This window comes from Rhincodon typus, chromosome 40, assembly GCF_021869965.1.
Source record: "Rhincodon typus isolate 14 chromosome 40, sRhiTyp1.1, whole genome shotgun sequence".
Lineage (NCBI taxonomy): Eukaryota > Metazoa > Chordata > Chondrichthyes > Orectolobiformes > Rhincodontidae > Rhincodon > Rhincodon typus.
In genome coordinates this window covers 8608701-8632275 of record NC_063371.1, presented here as the reverse complement: position 1 = coordinate 8632275, position 23575 = coordinate 8608701, and the positions used below count along the sequence as shown (strand labels likewise).

The following is a 23575-nucleotide window of genomic DNA, read 5'->3' as shown; positions in this document are numbered from 1 at the left end:
TCCCCGTGTCTGCATGGGTTTCCTCCTACAGTCCAAAGATGTGCAGGCTCGGTGGATTGGCCATACTAAATTGCCCGCAGCATTCAGGAATGTGTAGATGGGTTACAGGGAAATGGGTAATGGGTCTGGGTGGGGTGCTCTGAGGGTTGGCGTGGACTTGTTGGGCCGAAGGGCCTGTTTCCACACTGTTTGTGCTCGCAGCCTGTTGTATTGATCAGCTGTTATACTGAAACTGGGTAGGGATGAGCTGCATTTAAGTTGAAAGCAACAGAATAAAATATTTAGTGAGGGTGGCTCAGTGGTTAGCACTGCTGCCTCACAGCACCAGGGACCCAAGTTCAATTCCACCCTCGGACGACTATCTGTGCGGAGTTTGCACATTCTCCCTGTGTCTGCATGGGTTTCCTCCCACAGTCCAAAGATGTGCAGGCTAGGTGGATTTGCTATTGTCTGTAGTCTTCAGGGATATGTAGATTGGGTGGATTATAGGAGGATGGGTCTGGGTGGGATGCTCTGAGGGTCAGTGTGGACTTGTCAGGCCAAAGGGCCTGTTTCCACACTGTAGGGATTCTAAGTTACCAGCATTTCAATGGGAAGGCAGTCATTTCAACAAGCAATCTTTTCCCAATATTCAACAGCTTTTTTTCTTCTGACAGGCATTTTTTTTGTGACTTTTAAGTACTTAACATGCAAGCAACAATCAGGTCAGCGTGTTCATGTTGTGTCCTAAAGTCAATTATTTGCCTGGCTTGAAGAACACGTTTGATGTCAGCAGAGATTTAACGGTTGATGTTTTATTTCAGTCTCTGTGTTTTCTTTAACATTATTCTATACATGCACTGCAATTTTGTGGTAGAGCAGCTTGAGCTCCCAAAAATATCATAGCCCAGTCAGTGCCGCTAGATCTGTGTAGCTGAGCTGCCTGTGTTTGATATGGAAAGTTATTAATGGTTATTTAACCATTCTAGTCAGAGGCAGGTCCCAGTGGAGATAAAAGTTAATAGACAAGTTGAATTAATTCAGATATTCATATTTCTGAATTATTGTTGTCTAAGAACACAGGAGAATCAGTTATGTCTCCGCAGTTGCAGATGACGGTGGAAGATGGTGAAGTAGATTGTTTGAGTCAAATTTAGACTCCGCCAAAACTCCAACGAAGGGTGGCACAGCCAAATCAGGTGCTCCCTGCAGAATATAAATCTACAAATTGATACGAGAAAGAAATAAAACACTTGCACTGATAAAGCACTTCAGTGACGTGTCTCAGCACTTTGCTTGGGAGAATGTGTAGGTTAAAAGTCCAAAGATATGCAGGTTAGATTGATTAGCCATGCTAAATTGCCCATAGTGTCCAGGCATGTGCAGTCCACATGGATTAGCCATGGGCCATGCAGGGTTATAGGTATAGGACTGAAGGGTGTCTGGGAGGGATGCGCTTCAGAGGGGTGGAGCGGACTCAATGGGCTGAGTGGCCTGTTTCCAGACTGTGGGGATTCTATGACTCTATAGTGGAGATAATGTGTTAAAATATAGGGAGATGCAACATAAAGGGTGAATGAATGAAAATGGAGGGAGATGTAGTGTAAGGGGTAAATGTTAAATATGCAAAATTGACAGTCTACATGATCAGTGATGTAAAATCACATGACTGAGTCCAGCGAGATGGTTGAGACTGAAGTATGAAAGTGCTAAGCCTCATCTTGCCTACAGTTGGAAGTCAATGTTTCAGTGAAGAGAAAGTCTACCAACATTATCCCCGTAGAGAGTCTGATATTGATCCTATGTGAGTGCACAACCTCAACTAAGACCTACAACGATGGCAACAGATGTGGATGCCCACAGCTACTTCTGAAATGTAGTCATTGTTGGAAATAGAGTAGCCAGTTTAAACACAGCAAGTTTCCAGAACCAGCAATACAAAAATCTGTTCGTTCAGATTGCCACAGAGATCCTTGGACTCAAATTCTTGGAGTGGGACTTGAGCCCTTCTGACTGAGAGGGAATGATGCCCTGGGCCATTGAGAAGGAGAAAGGAAAGGTCCTGAGGTGAAAACTTTCAGAGGAGAAGGCATCACATGGTGACTCTACTCCAGTGAGGGATCCCCACAGACAAGCCCAGACACCAGGTTTGCAGAGGCTGTTTGATATTGAGGGTGTGATCAGCTCGCATCACAGGAGAGTTGAAAAGGGTATGAACCGGAGGTGTTCCAGCAGCTGGCCAGAGGCTCCAGGGTGACCTGTAACCCAGTGATACTCCACCTATTGCCTCATGTGAGATCTACCAAGTCATTTCAGTTTTCAAACTCGGGTGCGTCCTGGACCTGGCACTTCTTGAAAGCTAACAGGGGCCAACAATGTAGATGTTGTTGCTCTTTAACTCTCTCATCAAAATATCCTGATCAAGCTGACCCCACCCTCACTCCTATAGCAGCCCACAACTACGCACCCACAGTTCATTTACAAAAAGCACTTGGATGTCAGACATTGTGATTAACCCCCACGGTTCCTTAAGAGATAACATCCTTCCTAGTTGGCAGTAGTTCAGGTTGTTCTAAGATCAGGTTGACAGTGGCTGCGAGGTTGTTGAGAAGCTGGATCTTATATTTGATGCATACTTCTAATGCTATACATCACAAATCACTTGTCAAATGATACAGCAGGATAGAGATAGATTGCAGGCTTGGACAGATAAGTGGCAGATGCAGTTTAATCCAGACAAATGCGAGGTGATGCATTTTGAAAGATCAAATTCAGGTGCAAATTGTACAATAAATGGCAGAACACTTCCGAACATTCACATACAGAGGGAAGTGGGTGTACAGGATCCTTGAAAGTGGCAACACAGATGGATAAGGTGGTCAAGAAGGCATCTGGCACACTTGCCTTCATCAGCTGGGGTTTCAAATACAAAAGGTGGCAAGTTATGTTACAGTTGTGCAAAACTTTGGTTGTGCCACATTTGGAAGATTGCATGCAGTTCTGGTTGCCACACTACCAGAAGGATGTGGATGCTTTGGAGAGGGTGCAAAGAAGGTTTACCAGGATGTTGCCTGGTCTGGCGGGTTCTATTTATGAGGAGTGGCTGGAAAAACTCGGATTGTTTTCACGGAAAAGACGGAGACTTAGGGGCGACCTAATGGGGGTCTACAAAATTATGAGAGGCAAAAATAGGGTGGATAGTCAGAGGTTTTTTCCTACAGTGCAAGTGTCAACTGAAAGAGGGCACAGAATCAAGATGAGGGGGGAAAGTTTAAGGGAGAAGTGTTCAGAAAAATTTTCACACAGAGGGTGGTGGGTGCCTGGAACATACTGCCAGTGGAGGTGGCGGAAGCAGGCACGTTAGCAACATTTAAGGCATACCTTGATTGATACACGATATGGAGGCAAAAAGAGGGATAGAAACTACAGAGATAGTGGGAACTGCCGATGCTGGAGAATCTGAGATAACAAGGTGTAGAGCTGGATGAACACAGCAGGCCAAACAGCATCAGAGAAGCAGGAAAGCTGATGTTTTGGGTTGAGACCCTTCTTCAGAAATGGGGGAGAGGAAGGGGTTTCTGAAATAAATAGGGAGACAGGGGGAGGCGAATAGAAAATGGAATCTTCTCCTTTATCCATCTTCTATTCACCTCCCCCTCTCTCCCTATTTATTTCAGAATCCCCTTCCCCTCCCCCATTTCTGAAGAAGGGTCTCGACCCGAAACGTCAGCTTTCCTGCTCCTATGATTATGATGCTGCTTGGCCTGCTGTGTTTATCCAGCTCTACACCTGGCTATCTCGGATAGAAACTAGACATGGGCAATAAGTAGTGGGTCTAAATAAGGAACAGGAATAGGAGCAGGCTTGATGGGCTGAAGAACCTGTTCCCATGGTCTATTGAACTGAACGGAATTGAATTGAATTGAATTGAATTTGTTCAACCAAGTTCTATCACCAAGCACACAGAGCACAAGTTAGCGCCTCTGGCTTCCTGGTCGCTGTTTAATTTTGCATTGCCTGCACTGTTTTGACTGAAGTTGAGTGAAACAGCTCAATGGGGCTAAGACAAAGTCGAAGATGTCTGGCATTGATTGGGTGATAGAACCACAATTTCCAGTCAGATCACTCCTTTAATGTGTAAAGCAAAACACCCTGAAGCACTTCACAGAAATGTAGAAGTCAAAAAATAATCAGAGAATCAAAAGAAAAAACATACAAGGAGACAAAAGTCAGTGATAACCCTGAAGACTGGGATAAATTCAGAATCCAGCAAAAGAGGACAAAAGAGATAAAAAAAAAGACAGAGAAAATAAACTAAGAGGGAAAATTAGCAAGGAATATGAAAACCAACAAGAGAGTTTTTTTTCAGATCAATAAAAATGAAGACAGAGATCAAAGTGGATAGATGCCCCGTACAAAATGAATCTGGGGAGATAGTTTTGGGGAATAAGCAAAAAGCAGAGAAGTGAAACAGATATTTTGCATCAGTATTCATGTTGGAAGATACTTCAAACAACCCATTAATATTAAAGAATATTGGGAAGAGTTCAGTACCATTACAATCACTAGACAAATAGTACAAGACCAAGTCAGGGAACTGAAGGAAGGTAAGTCCCCTGGCCCTGACGACTTGCATTCTGGGATCCTAAAAGAGGTAGCTACAGACATTATGGATGCATTGGTTGTATTTTTCCAAAAATCCTTGGATTCTGGATAAATACCAGAGGATTGGAAAGCTGCCAATGTGACACGCTGACTTGAAAAGGGAGAGAGTAAAAACCAGATGAGTATAGGCTGATTAGCCTAAAATCTATTGTTGGAAAAGTATTGGAATCAATTTTTGCGGAAGTAATAGCAGAACATTGGCAAAATCATAATCGAATGAAGCAGAGTCAGCATGGCTTCATGAGAAGGAAATCGTATCTGACTGATTTGTTAGTTTTTTGAGGAAGTCTCAACCAGAATGAATAGAAGTGAACCAGTAAAAGTTCTGAGGAAGGGTCGCTCGACCCAAAATATTAATTCTGATTTCTTTCCACCGATGCTGCTAGACCTGCTGAGCTTTTCTAGCAACTTCTGTTTTTGAACCAGTAGAAGTGTTGCTAAAAGTTAAGTCATAAGAGTCATGGTGTTGAACGTAGTGAATTGCCAAGGAGAAAGAATTGGTTCACGGGCAAGTAACAGAGAGTGGGGATCAGAAGCTGCTTTTCAGGTTGCAACCTGTGACCAATGGGATTCTCAGAGGAATGACTGCTGGGACTGCAACCGTTTACAGTATTTACTCATGACCTGGAGGAAAGAAGTGAATGGACTGCAGCTAAATTTGCAGATGACACAAAAATAAATAGAAAGACAGCTTGCAAGACAAATACTAACAACTTACAGAGAGATATTGATAGGTTAAGTCTGTAAAAAGCTGGCAAATGGAGTATAATGTGAAAGGAGAACAGAAGAACATCATTATTTAAATGGATAAAAGTGCAGAAAGTTGCACTACAAAGGGACTTGGGGGGTACACATGCCCAAAATACAGAAAGCAATCACACAGGTGCAGTAGGTAATCAGGAAGGTGAATGGAATATTGGTCCTTATTTCAAGGGGGTTGGAATTTAAGAGTTGGGAAGTCTTACTATATAAAGGTCCTCAGACAGCACCTTCCAAACCCACGATCACTTCCACCTTGAAGGACGAGGGCACCAGATACTTGGGAACACTACCACCTGCAAGTTCTCATTCAATCCACTTGCCAACCTGGCTTGGAAATATATCAACATTTCTTTACTGTCGCTGGGTCAAAATTCTGTAATTCCCTTCCTATGTGCATTGGGGATCAACCTATGGCAGTTCACCACCACCTTCTCAAGGGGCAACTAGGGACAGGCAAGAAATGCTGGAGAGCTGGTGTTGCCCATGTCCCATGAGTGAAAAAAGGGGCTTTACAGGATAGATGTTGAGAAGATGTTCCTTTTGGGAGAGTCTAGGACCAAAGGGTGTAGTTTCAGAATAAAAGGGAGCTAATTTAAGATCGATATGAGGACGAATTTTGTCTCTCAGGGGTTTGAGAGTCTTTGGAATTCCTTGCCACAGAGAGCTTCAGGGGCTGAGTCCTTGTGTGTATTTTGCATTGAGACAGATTCTTGATCAGTCAGCGAATCATGGGTTATGAAGAAAAGGCAGGTCAGCGGACATGAGGAGTGTCAGATCAGCCATGATCCTATTGAAATGTGAAGAAGTCTCGAGGGGCTGAATGGCCTAGTCGTGTTACTCTTTGTCACAGCCTCATGGTCTTACAATGGACAATGTGGTGAGATGGTGAGAACAAAGACGTGGTCAAAGAGATGGGAGGATGTCCAGGAGGATTTCAGGAAAAAAGCAGTGAGAGATCTTACAAATGAAGAGTCCTAGTGATTGCAGGCACTGTTGAGAGTGATGGAGCAAAGATAAAAGGAAGTGTCTGAGAGAATAGGAAAGCCCAAAGGAGAAACAGAGAAGCATATGAACGGAGCTTGTGTGTGTCTGGAACCTGTGTTTGAATTTAATCTGACCAAGTGTTACTCATGTAAAGGTAAAGTTTCCAACTGCTTTTGACGGGAGCCTTCAAACATTTGCTCATTCAGAGGAACCAAGTAACTCTCTTAGCTTGACAGTAAGGACGGCAAGCATGACAGCAAGAGGCCAGAATTAGAGTGCTCAGAGATATCAGAGCCCCAAGGATGTTACAGAGATGAGGGCATGGGCATGTTTAAAATCAAGGATCAAACTTGTGGAATGGAGGTTAACTGGAAGCTAATGTTGGCCAGGAAGCTTTGGGATCATGGGTGAACAGGGCTTCATGTGATTGAGGACACAGGCAGCAGAATACTCAATGACATCAGGTTTACAGGGAGTGGGAGGTCAGTGGTTGGCCAAAGGCGTGGTATGGGTGTTCACCGTAAATTGGCTGATATCATCTCTCTCGATCACATACAAGTGTGTCAGAGGAAGCATCCCAACTTCTGTCCCCATTAACATCTGAAGCAAAATGTTGAAAGTGTTACAAGAACATCTTAGGCATGGAGTCGGAGGAGAATTTGAGGCTTTATAAAATTAGTTTGTTTGTAACATCAGTCCTGCTGCTGATTTCCATTGACCACCTAAGTTCATTTCCATTTTTATTAAATCGGATTCTAATATATTTCTACTGGCACTGAATCCCACAACAATGTCTATATTCTTTGAAAACTCTAAATCAATGACCTTCCTTCATATAATTTTGTTTACCTGTGTATTCAATTTCAATTCTGCATGATTTTTAAGTACTGACGGGCAACAGCAAGGCAGGAAAACAAGATGCACAGACTGGATGGGGGCTGCCATTTGGATACGTTGGGAAGGGGAGATTGAAGCCTCCACAAGGCACTTATTTTGACACACTGCTAAATTGTGAAGGGGAGGGGCACATGCAGTTAGCTGGTTGGCTGATTTGCGATGCAGAGTGATGCCAACAGCATGAACGACTCTCCTCCTCAACCTCTCCCCTTGCCCGAGGTTGTGGTGACCCTCAGGTTAAACCACCACCCGTCATCTCTCTCTCTCTCTCTGCAAGGAGAGAGCAGCCCTATGTTCTGCGAGAACTATGGAGATTTACCTGGCTCAGTACTCGGGCTTGGTTGAGCAATGAGGCCAAACTGAGTGACATTGCGGGCACAGAAGAGGGACTGAGACTCTGATATGGAGTCATCGTTGAACAGGACCTGTGAGCACCGCAGGAGTCTGAAGTGATTTTCCTCATGGTTTGAGGGCGACAGGGACAGGGAATCATGGAATCCCTACTGACCCTCCAAGAAGCATCCCACCCAGACCCCTCCCCCTTCCTTATAATCCTGCATTTGCCATGGCTACACATCCCTAGAACTACAGGTAATTTAGCCAATGGCCAACCTGCACATCTTTGAACTGTGGGAGGAAACCCACACAGACACAGGGATAATATGCAAATTCCACCCAAACAACACCCGAGGGTTGAATCGAACCCGGATCCCCGGCACTGTGAGACAGGAGTGCTAACCACTGAGCCACCGTGCTGCCTGTTGGTTAGGGGCCCCTGAACTGAGCACAGTAGCTCCTTGGGAGGAGGAACGTAAGTTTGAGCTCACACCTAGGAACAAAGGCCTATCCTGAGATAAAGAAGGGTGCATGGGAGAAATCATAAACCCCTGCGCCAACAGCTTTGCACATGGCAAACGGAAAGAGAAATTGCTGGAGAAACTCAGCAGATCTGGCAGCATCTGTGGAGAGAGAAATCAGAGTCAATGTTTTGAGTCCAGCAGCCAGTGGTTATGAAGCATTAAACCTGGCGGTCTCTAAACAGTGCCTCACGATTGTGAACAACGTTTTAATTGCTAACAACAAAAAAGAAGTTGGTGATAATTGCAGCATTCAAAATTTAACCTATTTGTTTATAATTGGAAAAAATAACTTAAATTGAGATGAAAAAAGATGTAGTGGCTTTCTGACTCCCACGTTTCTCCAAAGAGTATTTACAATCAGGAAGTTTACATTCATTATCGGCATGAAAACCCACCTAATTACCCAATAATGTTCATATGATACAGTAACCATCAACATAAGGCAGGCGACTGGCAATTCATTTCTGAAGAACACTCCATTTGCTGCAAGGATAGCCTTTTCTTGAAGCTTTATTCACTGTCCCTCATGTGAAAAACACAATTCACATCATTGGTGTATCCAGGTTGATGCGGACAATGTGTTCAAAGTCATGAATTTTGTCCAAGTCATATTTTTGATGTGTCTGCCCTTGGGTTCAAGTCATTTTCAGGAATAAGCCAAAATGCTAAAAGCTGAAGAAATATGTCCCAGCAGTAGACGGCATAATCAGAATTCGGAAAATATCAATGACAGCCCCAGTTTGAAAAGAACAAGGTCGAGTCCAGGTTTTTCAAAGGAGGCGAGGCAACACAATTAAAAACCTTTGGAATCTTATTTTCAAGGCATTCAAATCCTCCTGTGGGGGAGCCCAATCCCAGGCTGAGGAAATTAAAATCCTTCCCAGTTTTAAAATTCTCAGTGTCAGCTTGTCAGGAGTGCTGCAAATCATTTGTCCATGAGAATGTACAAATTCTGAGCAGTAGTCAAATATTCAGCACCTCAGATCTGCTCTGTCTTTTGATCAAGTCATGACTGATTTGACTACAGCCTCAACCCCACCCTCCTGTCTATCCCATCCGCCGTACCCTTTGATTGTCCTGTTAATCTCAATCAAACTCAGCCTTCAATATATTCAGCAGCCCAGCCTTTGCTGCCCTTTGACCAAGTGTTGCACAGACCCAGAGCCCTCTGATAGGAAAAACAGAGACCTCCACATCTCCATCTTAACCGGGACACCCTTATTTTTAAATGAGCCCTCTCGTTTGAGTTTCTCTCAAAGAAGAAACACCATCTTAGCATCCGTGCCCCTCAAGTTCCCTCAGGATCTTCAATGCTTCAATACGACCGCCACCTCGTTTTAAACGCAAGTGGAAACAAGCCTAGCCTGTCTCATCTCTCCTCCCAGATCACTCGCCCATCCTAGGTGTCAATCTAGTGAGACTCCTCTGAATCACCTCTGACACATTTGCATTCTTCCTTCAATATGCAGTTTGAACTTTCCCTTTGGAAACATAGAAAATATGGTCAGGAGTAGGCCATTGGGCCCTTTCAGCCTGCTTCACCATTCAATATGATCTTGGCCGATCATTCAACTCAGTACCCTGCTCACACTTTCACTCCGTTACCTTTGATTCCTTTAGTTCTGAGAACTATATCCACCTCAAACTCCTCAATGTTTTGGCCTCAACCACATTCTGTGGCAGAGAATTCGACAGGCTCAACACTCTCCGGGTATCGAAATTTCTCCTCATCTCTGTCCTGAAAGACTTAGCCCTTATCCCAAGACTGTCCTAGACTTGCCCTGGTCATTGAAATATTGTATTAAATGAGTGCAAGTTGGGAGAAAGATACAAAGCCTTGGCAAACATGTCTTTCTTTAGCTATACTCAAGCTCTGTGTGACCAAACTACTGTTAATATTTTGAGTCAATGTCCATTTGGATGACTCCTCTACGACTTGGTACATCTGTGAATGCCCAAGCTGTCCTTGAGCTTTGTCCAATACAACTCATCACTGCTGTGACGGCACAGTGCATTCACTAGAGATCTATTCTGTGCTGTTTCTCTTACAGTGGTGTAGGAATGACTGCTTTGGAAGCAGTGAGTAAACAGCTTTGAACTCCCTGAGTGTTTTTTAAAAATTTGACAAAAGAAGCTGAGTGCATAGAATCAGGCTCACACAGACCCAGGGTTTTCATGGATAACAAGGTGTAGAGCTAGATGAACACAGCAGGCCAAGCAGCATCATAGGAGCAGGACTGACGTTTCGGGCCTAGACACTTCATCAGAAACCAAAACGTCAGCCTTCCTGCTCCTATGATGCTGCTTGGCCTGCTGTGTTCATCCAGCTCTACACCTTGTTATCTCAGATTCTCCAGCATCTGCAGTTCTTACTATCTCTGATACAATTTTAACCCCAGGGTTTTCATTTTGCTTTCATTTGGAGTTTGGAACTGGCTGTTGAAATGATTGATACAGCTCTCTCTGCTGCAGCAAAAAGCTTCAATTCTCTCTCTGCTGCTGGATGGCATCTTTCAGTGTTCCTTTCTCCTGATCTGGAGCAGATATAGCACATGAAACTCTGTTTTGCTGAATCTGCCTTTGCCAAGGGCGCATCTGTGGGATACGAAAACAGAAATTGCTGGAAAAACTCAGCAGGTCTGGCAGCATCTGTGGAGAGAAATCAGAGTTCATGTTTCGGGTCGAGTGACCCTTCCTCAGAACTTACATGTGGGATGTTGCTGTATTGGAACAGTTGATTAGTAGTAAAATAATATTGTATTTTATGAGGTATTTCAGTAGAGTTGAAGTTATGCCAATTCCTCCTATTTTGTATTTTTACCATGTTCGAAGAGTAAGGTGTGTGTTTTGCTTAAAGCCTAGTACTGGAGCAATCGAAACCACATCTGGAACACAGCGCCTTATATGTAGCTATAAATAAAATAAAAAGTGAGGGTTTGGGCTATCTCCTTGATACATTTTGAGGGGGTTTGGTCTGATCCCTAACACTGCAATAACTAGGAAAAAGATACCTGCTGTCGTCTTCTAACACTGAAGCTTTGCACAGCAAATATACCTGGAGTTGTGCTTGATTTGTAGCTTGGAATTCATCTTTACAGGAATATTTTAAACTATTCCAGAGAGATTTTACTTAATTGAATTATTTCAGCGTTCATTTCCATTCCCGGATGAGTATTTCTTATACTCTTAAACCAATTATTAAAATACACTTGTGAAGAACACAACCAGTTTTGGACTGCTGTCACATCCAGCTTAACATGCTGACTCATAGCTAATTGAAATTGAGCATCTTCACAAATATTTCACATCCAGATGTCCCTGAGGAACAGGTTTGATTTATGATATTTTTTTGAAATGGTAACCAAGGACCAAGGAGTCCCATGGAGCACACTATAAATCCTGCAGCAATGCTGAATGGATCAAAACAGGATTTACTTTAAAACAAGAGCTGTTTCTGCTTCTCTAACATTTTCACTCTGGTCATGCAATGTATTTCGGATGTTGCAGACTCCGGAAGTGAAGGTGACTTTTCTTCACATACCTACCAATCTACACACTGTAGCCAAGCCAAGAAACTCAGCCACTGCAGAAAGACTCAAGTGCTTGGATGCAATGTGGTGTAACATGAAAGACAATGAGACATGTCTCTCCTGGTTAGAATCATAGAATCCTTACCATGTGGAAGCAGACCATTCGGCCCATTGAGTCCACACTGACCCTCCGAAGAGCATCCCACCCAGACATACCTCTCCCCAACCTATCCCTGTAACCTGGCATTTCCAATGGCTAATCCACCTAGTCTTCACATCCCTGGATGCTATGGGCAATTTAGCATGACCATTCCACCTCACCTGCACATCTTTGGAATATGGGAGGAAACTGGAGCACCTGAAGGAAACCCACGCAGACACAGCGAGAACATGCAAACTCCACACAAACTGTTGCCAGAGGGTGGAATTGAACCTGGATTCCTGGCACTGCGAGGCAGCAGTGCTAACCACTGAGCCACCATGTCGCCTATGGTTGGAGCCATTTTGGTTTGAATAGAGGACACAGCAGGGAAATTTGACAGGCAGACATCCAATAAAGTAGGACTTACTTTCCTACAACACCTTTGAAGACCACAGGGTATCCCAAATTGCTTGGCTGCAGGTGAAGAACCTTGAAAGTGTTGTCACTGTCCTAATAAACTAATGCATTCACGTGGACCATTTCCCGAACACCAGGCTTCTCAATAATGCGTTGGCACCAATTAACACACTTGAGCAGTGTTGGAACAGGGGGAAATTGTGCAGGAAGCTCCCACAAATGATTTGACCTACATGACGGGACCATTTATGTTCCCTTGGTTGAGGGATGACCTAAAGCATGGCATCAGGAGAAGTGCCTTGTTTCTCATTGGCTCTGAGAATGCAGTCAGCATCTCAGTGAAATATCTCAACCAAAAAGCAGCCCTGCCGTGCTATCACACGAGGGGAGGTGATGGCATAGTGTAATATCACTGGGCTACGAATCCACAACCTCTAGTTAATGCCCTGGAGACAGGATTAGAATCCTACCACAGTAGATGGGGAAATTTGAATTCTGTAAAAATCTGGAGTTGCAAGTCCCTCCAATGGTAATCATGTAACGAGTGTTAACTGTCATAAAAACCTAACTCGGTCATTAACTTAGGGAAGGAAATCCGCATTCATTACCTGGTCTGGACTACATGGGACTTCAGACCCACTGCAATCTGGTTGACTCTTAATCATTAGGAGTGAGCAAGAAATGCTTGCTTAGCTAGTGGTACCCACATCCTGTGAACGATGAAAAAAAAAAGTCCTCTAAGATCTAATTTGCCAGCACAATCCACTTAATGGCCATTGATCCTTCACAGTCTGCTCCTGCTCCTACTTTAGAACATAGAACATAGCTGTACAGCACACAAATGGGCCCACCAGTCCACAATGTTGTGCCGAACATGACACCAATTAAACTAACTCCTTCCGCCTGCCCTTGGTCCATATCCCTCCATTCCTTGTATATTCAGGTGCTTATCTAAAAGTCTCTTAAATGTCCTTATCGTATCTGGCTCCACTGCCACCCCTGGCAGTGTGTTCCATACTCCTACTACTGTGTGTGTGTAAAAAACCTGCCCCTCACATCTCCTTCGAACTTTATGGAACTTAAGTTCTTGTGTCAGAGTTTGTGCTAAGGACAAACAAAATTAATGTTTGGTTACCTCTTCTTCAAAGTGTTCGTAAATCTCAAGTTTGTTACCTCGTGTGTAAATATTGCTCCAGTGGAGTTTAAAGCAGCAATGCCTCTTCGAGTACATGACAAAAATCTTATTCCAAAGCCTACAAGGTCAGTGAGACAACTGTATGTGGTTTGGTGGGGTGGGGTGTGTGAAATCTATCAACAGAGGACATATCAGAACTGTGTCTGTGGATTCACTGGGATGAAATGAAAGATCGGAGAGTGTAGCCGCAATGAGATTTTACCAAACGTCTGAGGCAGGGAAAGCTATGGAGAGGATTGAATGCAGTATTGAAAATCTTGAAAAGGTTGAGAGAATAAACCGTGAAAAGGTTATTCCCACTGTTATTGGAACAGAATCTGGTTGTGGCACTCAACAGGTCTGTCAGCATCTGTGGAGACACGTGGAGAATGAACTTTTTGGAGCTGCACACGACTTCTGTGGAATTGATGGCCAGACACTGTTCGGTTGACTGTTACCAAAGGGTCATTACAGGAACCTTATCAGGGTGCAATGTAAAGCAAGAGAAGAATGAGGACGGAGAGGAGGAGATGGAAATACATGACCATGAGTGGTCAATCAATCACAACATTTCCAAGGGAGCTATCTAAAAGCTGAGAACCTAGTATATACAAGAAGGAGCACACACCACAGTTGTTACAACCAATATGACAAAGGCTGATCTTTTACTTCAGCTCCACTTGTCCACCCAATTATGATCCCTTGATTTCTTTAGTGTCCAAAAATCTATCAATCTCTGTCTTGAGTATACTCAATGACTGAGCAACTACTGCTCTCTGGGATGGACAGTTCCCTTGGTTCACAACCCGCTGAGTGAAAAAGGTTCTTCTCACCTCAGTCTGGAATGGGTGACCTTTTCTTCTGAGATTGTGACCCATGGTTTGGGACTGTTGAGCCAAGGTAAACACCCCTTCAGAGGTGATCAAATGGTTAGCACTGCTGCCTCACAGCATCACGGACCTGGGTTCAATTCCACCCTCGGGCAACTGTCTGTGTGGAGTTTGCACGTTCTCCCCGTGTCTGTGTGGATTTCCTCCAGGTGCTCCGGTTTCCTCCCGCAGTCCAAAGATGTGCAGGCTAGGTGGATTGGCCATGCTAAATTGCCTGTAGTGTTCAGGGATGTGTAGATTAGGTGGGTTATAGGGGGATGGGTCTGGGTGGTAAGCTCTGTGGGTCGACGTGGATTTGTTGGGCCGAAGGATTTGTTTCCACACTGTAGGGATTCTGTGAGTTGTTGTTTTAATATGATCACTTCGAAGTTCTTGAAAATACAGGCCTGTGGACTTCTGAATGGACCTCTCAAGTTTCAAATCTAATGTTGCTTCTCGGACACCTTCTTTGCAGCCATAACTTGTATTCCTCACTCTGTTCAATTACCCTGTGATCGTTTCATGTTATGATCTGCCCGTACTGCGTGCAAAACAAAACTTTTCACTGTACTTAGGTACATGCGACGACAATAAATCAAATTTGGTCTTACTCCATGACTCCCCACCTTCTCACCTTCAGGCCATCTTTGTGAACTTGTATGACATGACCTGCAAGGCAACTGTTTCTCTCTTTCCATGAACAGGCTGAAACATTTTGCCAATGCAACCCCTCAGCGTGGTCTCATCAAATCCCTTTCAGTTTGAGCATAACTCCGTTAAACCTGAACTCCAATGCATTGTAATAGTTGAAAATGTACCATCTGCCTTCCTAATTGCTTGGGCTGCCTCCAAAAACACAGAAAAGTAGTCAGCAAATGTCATCTCAATCAAGTGGAACAAGCTCTTACAGACGCATTCAATAAGGAGGAGTTCTTTGAACAAAACAAAACAAAAAATCTATATTTTTCCAAGCTAGAAGGGTCCAATGATGAGGTGAGAGTAAGAGGAACAGAGTCTCCTGTTGAGAAGGAAACTGCCTGCTTTCCAATCTACCTGATCTTTGATTCCCAGCACTGTAATGGATCTGGATCCTGAACAAGTTGACAGAATGACTGTGAGATTAAATTCAGTTCTGAAATGTTAACTATGATTTCTCTCCACTGATGCTAACAGGCCTGTTGAGCTTTCCCAGCGATTTCTGTTTTACTTTCTGACTTCCTGCATCTGCAGCTCTTTGAGTTTTTATTTTATTGTTTGAGATAAAGTTTGCCTGCTTTTGGAATGGTCCAAGTGGACCAACTGCAATAAACAGCATTTACATAGCCTCTTCAATGCAGAGAAACATCCCAAGGCGCTTCGCAGGCACATTATCAAACAGAATTTCGTGCCGAACCACATCAACAGATGTCAGTGATTGCTAGGAGATGTAGATTTCAAGGAGCATCTTGAAGGAGGAGGTTGTGAGGTTGACAGTCAGAGAGGTTTAAGGAGGGCATTCCAAAGCTTGGGGCATTGTCAAGTCAAGGCACAACAGCCAAAAGTGGAGTCATAACTAAAATTGTGGATGTTTCAGGTGGGCAGAATTAGAGCATCTCATCAGAATGAAGGAATGGAGTAGGTTTCAGAGATAGGGATGGGCGAGATGATAGAAATACTTGCTTTGTTTTTTTTCCTTGACAGAGATAAACAAGGTTTTTAACTAGTTCATACCATGCATGTTCCCTCTTCAAAGACAACAAGGTCTGATTCTTTTATCTCCTGTTATGGTTAAATTGATAAACAAAGTAAAAATGCAATTAAAACTCAAATGTCAATTATATTTTAATTGAAAAATCAGTCGGCATGTCTAATTAAAGATGACAGACACTAGATGATATGCATGAATGCTTAGATTAGCAATAAAAGATTAATAGCTCATAAAACATCATTAATTGCCAGATTACGCTGAAGAAGTATATTGTTATTGAAGTGTAATTCAGTGATTCTGAGAGAGATACTCAAAGTTTAATTTTTTTATAAATCAGAACCCAAAGCATTCCGCAGTGAAGGATAATGGATATATAAAGGCACTGCTTGGGTATGTCTTGATCTGCTTTGTCTGAAGAAAAATGATACCAGACCTGAAATGTTAACTCTCTCCACAGACCTGCTGAGTTTCTCTGTTGTCCTGTGCCTTGTTTGCTTTGTCATTTGTCCTGTTGTAACCTCTCATGGAAATTTTCTTGTCTTTACCTTCACCTCTTGTCAAGGTCGAGAATAAAAAGCCGCAGGTCCCTCCCCACCACCACCACAGTGCACCCTCTGCCTCCCCAACCCAACAATACGCACCACCCACCCCACCGCGACACGGAATAAAATTCTGGTGGCTCTGTCTGCTGACTGGAATGTGTTCTGCAATTGCAGCCTCCAAGGCCTTCCACAGCACAACAGAATGCCAGACACACCTCTCCCTCTGAACCAGTTATTGTACTCACAAGCAAAACAAAAGGACGAGGGTGAGGGATGCAATATGGTGGTATAATGGGAATGTCACTGGGCTAGCAAACCAGTAGCCCAGGAATGTGTATAAATCCCACCATGGCAACTGGTAGAGACCACAAATACTTGCTTTTATTTTTTTCAACAGAGACAAGCAGGGCTTTTAAGCAATGATTATCATCTCCCGTTATGGTTAAACTGATAAACTGGCGGCTGGTAAAACTTGTGTTCAATCAATAATTAATTACAATAAATTATTAATAGTTCTGGAATATGAAGCTGGATTCAGGGATGGGGACTATCGATTGTCATTAGAACTCACACGGTTCAATGCATAAGGGCGTAAGAACACAAAAAGTAGAAATGACCCATCGAGCCTGCTCAACCATTCAGTGAGTTCATGGCTGATCTTTTCATGGACTCACTCCACTGATGTCCTTCAGGGAAAGAAATCTGTTTCTCTGACTGGACTGGCCTACATGTGATCCCAGACCCATAGCAATGTGGTTGACCTGTCACTGCCCCCTGAAACAAGTCCATCAGTTCATGGGAAATTAGAGACAGGCAACCAATGATGGACTTGCCCCTGATTCACACATCCCATGAAATAATTAAGAAAATGAAAACCAAAGGGTGAACGGTTTTGAAATATCATGAGTTTGGCAATGAAGCTACATCAACGGTCCCTTAGCCTCAGTGGGTGCCCCAGGCCAGAGACAGAGAGAGAGAGAAAAAAACATGGGGTCTTATTCTGTTTCCTAGCCCGTTTCCCCACCACTGCTAACCAATCAACCACAGCCCCACTCCCTGCCAACACCCACCTCGCCCCCAGAACCCTCCCCACATCCCCACCAATCATGCATGTTATTCTCCACCCGCTTTCTGGATTCACCCATTAGTTCACCTCACATCATAGAAAGATCCAGGGGAAAACAAAACACCAAGCCCACTCCTCATTGACATGGACCAGAAACCCAGGCAAAATTAAATTTTCAATTGTTGACTACTTATCCAAAGCCTGGGTCCCCTCATCAGCGATGGTTGTTTTTGGAGGTGGGAGAAGGTGTGATGATACTATGGCTTTAAGAGGTTATTTTGCTTTTTTTTTGAGAGAGATTGAATGAGACGTGCCAACCACTGTGTAAGAAGGCCAACTGCTTGTGAGGGCTTGATCTTTTTTTTAATTTGAACAATAGAAACAGCCTAAATGGGTCTGGTCAAGCTTTCACAGAACCAGGGTTTATAGTTTCTTCGTTTTCAGAAGCAGTTGTTGCTGGGTCTGTTGCTGCAGTTCGTCTCTCCCTGCTACACTCTTTCTCAGAGTTTTCTCTTGATGTACTTTTCCTCCTGGGCTGCTAGATGTGAGACAATCTGTTTTTTGAATTTGCCTTTTGCCAAGGGTGTGTGTATGGGATGTTACATTAGAATAGTTACTGTTTAGTAGCTAACTAATTTTTGATTCTGTTAAGTTTCCAGTGGAGTTACAGCTGAGCAAATTTTTTTTCTTTATTCTTTCTTTTGTTATATTTTAACCATAGTGTATGATTAAATTGTGTTTTGGTTAATGTCAAGAAGTTTAACCAGTCAAATTGCATCTGGAATGCAACTTTTTACATATCTTTAAAGTAAGAAAAGGTTAGGGTCCAGGCTACCTTCTTAATATATTTTGAGAGGTTTTGTCTGGTCCATAACAAAGGGGCAAAGTGGAGAAAGAGGTTGGGCCAGGAAGTGGGGCCAAAAGGCAGGAAGGATGTGAGTTTGGGGGAATGTTGCAGAAAGAGCGAGATAAGTGTGGGCAATGTGGAGCCATCAGCCATGGGACACCATCGAGGAAGAGGTTGGGAGGAGGTCAGTTTGAAATGACCTGGCACAGGGCATATGTCCTTGAGGGAGGATTTTGAGAAGGAGAGGTTGGACATGAGTAGGCACTCTAATTTTAATCATCTCACACTCCATCAGTCAGCATACAAAGTGTGTAAGACAAGTTTGGACAAAGCAATCTGGCTTGAGATACCTGCCCAATTAGAGCCATTTTACATTCTCATTGGACAATGATCTGTTGCCCTTGGCGATGAGCACTATCAGGTTGAGCCACACTTCCTTCCTCTCTCCGGCCCTGACCCACCTTCAATTCAGCGCTGACCTAAGTGTTTTAAAGATTGAGTGAAACCGCTCCAAGACTGAAGATAAGAATTTAATAACAATTCAATCACAACTTCCAACAATGCACATTATAAAGCTTTGTAAAATCACGAGGGGTATAGATCAGGTGAATGGCAGGTGTCTTTTTATAGAGTGGGGGATTTCAAGAGTGGGGACCAATTTATAAGGTGAGAGGAGAAAGATTTACAAAAAACATGAGGGGCAAATTCTTCTTTACAGAGAGTAGTTTGTGTGTGGAATGAAATTCCAGAGGAAGTGGTGGATGTGGATACAGTTACAACAGTTTTTAAAATATTTAGATAAGTACATGAATAAGAAATGTATGAAGGAATATGGGCCAACACAGGCAGTTGGGACTAGATTAATCTGGGAACATGGTTGGCATGGACTGTTTGGAACAAAGGGTCTGTTTCCATGCTGTATGACTCTATGACTCTTACATCACAGCCTCAGGACACTCTGAAGAACTTCAGTGATAATGAGGTAACAAGGTGGAGAGCTGGATGAACACAGCAGGCCAAGCAGCATCAGAGGAGTAGGGTCTGGACCATTTTTCAGTGATAATGAAATGTTTTTGAAGTGAAAGTCGCTATTGTGATGTGCATGGCAAGCCCACAAAAAGCCTTGAGGTCAGGGTTCGACCACATCCCTGTTCTACTGATGTTTTCTGGCAGCAAAGTGTTGGCTGATGCTGAGTAAAATTCGCTGTGGGTGCAAATTGGCTGCCACATCTCCTACATTACAATAGTGACCAGGCTTCAAAATGTACTTCAACAGCTAGAACTCATTCTGGGATATCCTAGGGTCATGGAAGGTGTGACATAAATGCAAGTCTTGTACTATATGTTTGTAAATCCCACTTCTGAGCATTATCAGTCTTCCTAGGCATGCACATCCACATCTGTAAGAATTCATTCATTTGAAACAATCTGTCCACCCTTCGCTCTCATAAATTAATATTTGTGCTCACAGGGTACAAAAATTTTCATTGTAATAAACACTTGACCGTTAGCATATCTCCCTTCTTCAAAGGTTTGGCCTTAGCAGTGATCAGAAGGTTAAAAAATAGGATTGTAACTCTGTGGATATTCTTGGTCCTACATTGTCAGAAGAATGATATTAACTGGATCACCTTATCAAAGCACTGACACAAGTATGATGGGCCAGATAGCTTCCTTCTCTTCTGTATCATTCTCTGATTCTCCCTCCCCAGTTACGGATGCAGAAATAATCTGAAGCGTGAAACAAGAGGTTATCTCTTCGCGTAAGGTGTAACGTGATGAATCTAACCTGCACTTGTGTTCTCTTCCCCTGACAGACTCCACTGCCCATGAACATCACAGCCTTTTACAACTACGATCAGCCACTGGTTGGGTACTGCAAAGCACATCAGACTCTTCACATACACAAGCGGTACGAGACCCCTCGGCAGGAGGAACTGGAATCCAGCAATGTGGAACCAGCGATGAGTCGGAACGTCATTAGCACAGTGGCTCGCTCAGCTATACCGAACATACATCTTGAACCACCTCACTCACCATAGAAAGATACCTCGCTGGTCGATTGACACTTGGGGGCAAAATGTTCCAGTCTGGAAGAACAAAAAAAGATAAAGGAGGATAAAGACAAATGAATTTAAATGGTCCTCGCTGAGTTTTAGGTAAAAAATACAACTCTGAACTATTTGTGGCCATTAAAAAAAAAATCACAACAGCTAAACTTCAGAGATTTGACATCCTCCTGATTTTCTGTGCTTTGGTATTTGATGATGTAAATATAAGACTCTGCTCATGATGTTCTTAAGAAAATAAACTAAAAACTGTAAAGGATGGGTCAACTATTTTCATAGTCATGCTTTCCCCAACAAGGGGTGATTAGTTGTAAAATGAAAAGCCTAATTTTCAATGTTTGAGTTGGGCTATGTTTCTCCAGAGCAATACTTGGAATATCATCGATTTTAGCCAAAAAAAAAGCTTAAGTGCTGTCGGTGAAATTGGAGATTCTGTGACAAACATTTGTCTAGTGAATGACCAAGTGGCCAACTTCAGTATGAAGATGGCCAGGGAGTGTATGAAGGTGAGGGAGTCAGATTATTTCAGATTCTCATATCACATGTCATGTTAAATGAGGCCAAATGTGATGAGTGGCTTGTTATTTCTGAATGAATGTTAAATACATTTCAACAGGTCAAATTTACAACTTCTTTTCCATGTGGGCACAATTGCAACATTTAAAAGACATTTGGATAAGTACATGAATAGGAAAGATGTGGAGGGATATGGGCCAGGAGCAGGCACGTGGAACAAGTTTAGTTTGGGATTATGTTTGGCATGGACTGGTTGGACCGAAGGGTCTGTTTCCATGTTGTATGACTCTTTAACCAACCTGGCAAGGTTTGACAATAACCCATTTCAACAACACACCATACAATGATGACAGCAACTCTTCCCTGTCATGGTCACTTCATACATATGTGGGAAGGACATCTGATGTTCATTTCAAAGGAGGTGGTTTCAATAGATCGGCCATCACACAGCAGGGTGGTCATCTGGCCCACCACAGCCATGTTTTGCACATTACTTAATGAGTGAATCAGACAAGTGCTTTACTCTTGGCTGTAAAGAAGAGTTCCAGACCTGCGATTTTTTTTTTCTGCTGACTTTTCAAAGCAACAGCAAGGTTAAAATGTCTTGTGCTTTATTTTTCCCAGAATGATTTAAATTGCTATTTTGGGAATGTGAAAGAGGAGCAAATGGACGATGTGCCTGATTGACTTTTGTGTATTGGTTTTCTGCTCATACACCCAATTACCATTTGGAGAATGTCTAACAGAAATCATTCTCTGAGGAACAGATAAAGTCACCATTGTCCCAGAGGACCATTGGGCTGCTCTCTCATTGGACAGAGATGAGTGGTGTTGCGTTTAACCTGAGGGTCACCATACGACAGGCATGTAACAAGAATGAGAAGGCAGACCCCCTCATGGTCATCTCAGTCAGTCTGGGAATTGAACCCACGTTTTGGTGTCACTCTGCACAATAAACCTCCTGTCCGGCCAATTGAACTAACCAAATCCCCCTCCCTAATATGTACCAAGTAGACAAACAGAAAATGTGCTCAGTACTCATCAGACTTGGCAATGAAGAGAGCAATGGAATTAGCATTTCAAGCTGATGACTTATCATTGAAAATGTTAGACCAGTTTTTAGAAAGAAGAGGAGCAGGGGAAAGAGGAGGAAAGGACACCAGCAATGTTTCGTCACAGGCTGGAAGGCAGGTGGGATTAACTGATGGAAGGGCAAATGGTGCAAGGCAGAAGGAATTGGCAATGTACAAGTGGAGAAACAAAAGATGGGCCCAGAGAAGCTGGAGCCTGCAATGGCAGAACCATGACTAGCATTCACTAACCAAAACAACTGCTCCCACCTTGTTGGACCGCAATGTTGATAATGTGGAAAAAGAATAAAGATCTATGAAAGAACACAGAAAAGACCATAAGATATAGAATTAGGCCATTCAGCCTGTTCCACTATTGGATCATGGCTGCCTTGAGAATGCCAAGACATTCTCCTGCCTTCTTCCCATAACCTTTGATCCTCTTACTAATCAAGTACCTAACTATTTCTGTCTTGATGACTTGGCCTCCACAGCCCTCTGCAGCATTGAGTTCCACACATTAGCCACCCTCTGGCTATAGAAATTCCCCCTCAGGTCTTATTCTAAAGGGTTGTCCCTTCACTCTTGAGGCTATGCCCTCGGGTCCTTGTCTCTCTGATGAGTGGAAACATCTCCTCCATGTCCACCAAATCCTGGCCTCTCAGCATTCTTTAAGTTTCAATGAGATCCTCCCTCATCCATTTAAACTCCATCCAGTATAGACCCAGTCCTTATGTAACAAATCCTTCATCCACAGGATCATTCCTGTAAACCTGAAAGAAATTGTTGAAATGCTTGAAGAAGTATCATTACCTTCATCACAATCAATCAAATACACTTTCTGCCCTGCACCATGGTTGTCACATAGTGTAATGATTATGGAATTGTTGACTAATCAGAGTAATCAATACCCAACCACTAGATCGTCACAGACCCAGAAGTGAAAGCAGAAAGTCTGCATTGGTGGAGAGCTTTTGAAATCAATGGTACAAATGGACCGTTTCCGCCTGGACAATGCCATATGTTAACTTACATTACCTCCAACTGCTTATTGAAGAGTCTAGAATAAAGCAATTAAATTTCCACCTGCATGAGTCAATCCAAACTACTTTCACCTTCTCTCAAGGGATCCTATTCCACCAGTTGAAAACTTGAAGGTAAGTTTATTTCAGCTGATCGGTTTTAAACTGGTTTCCCTTCAACTGAAGCCTGGCTTCTAGAGAAGGTGCATCATGTTGGCAATCGCAAGTCCCTTTGGAATTCTAGAATGTGCAATCGTATTACTTCTCATCTTTCTTACTCCAGTGAGAATTTGACTAAATTATATCACAGCTCAGAAACCAATCGCACTATCTAACCTGACTACTCTTGTTGGAAAAGCACCCAGTCTCCACTTGATGTCTATTGCATTGGGCAACTATTAATTAAGGTGATTGGGACTGTGTTGCAGTGCTGTTAATTATAGTGATTTCAATCCTGCCTGTTCTACTGCATCAATA

General features: G+C 43.1%; 1 protein-coding gene across 2 annotated transcripts in view; it reads left to right on the top strand.

Annotated features, from left to right (window-relative positions):
- Positions 1–20686, top strand: part of LOC109936484 (leucine-rich repeat transmembrane neuronal protein 4-like) — a 175044-nt gene extending 154358 nt beyond the window's left edge. Inside the window, exon 3 of one of the 2 annotated variants that reach the window (XM_048618433.1) lies at positions 20239–20686. In XM_048618433.1, coding sequence (XP_048474390.1) covers positions 20239–20463 — 225 coding nt within the window. In that variant the 3' untranslated portion in view covers positions 20464–20686. The remainder of the gene's footprint in view (positions 1–20238) is intronic. The other variant, XM_048618434.1, reaches the window with a different exon arrangement.
- The last annotated feature ends 2889 nt before the right edge of the window (positions 20687–23575 follow it).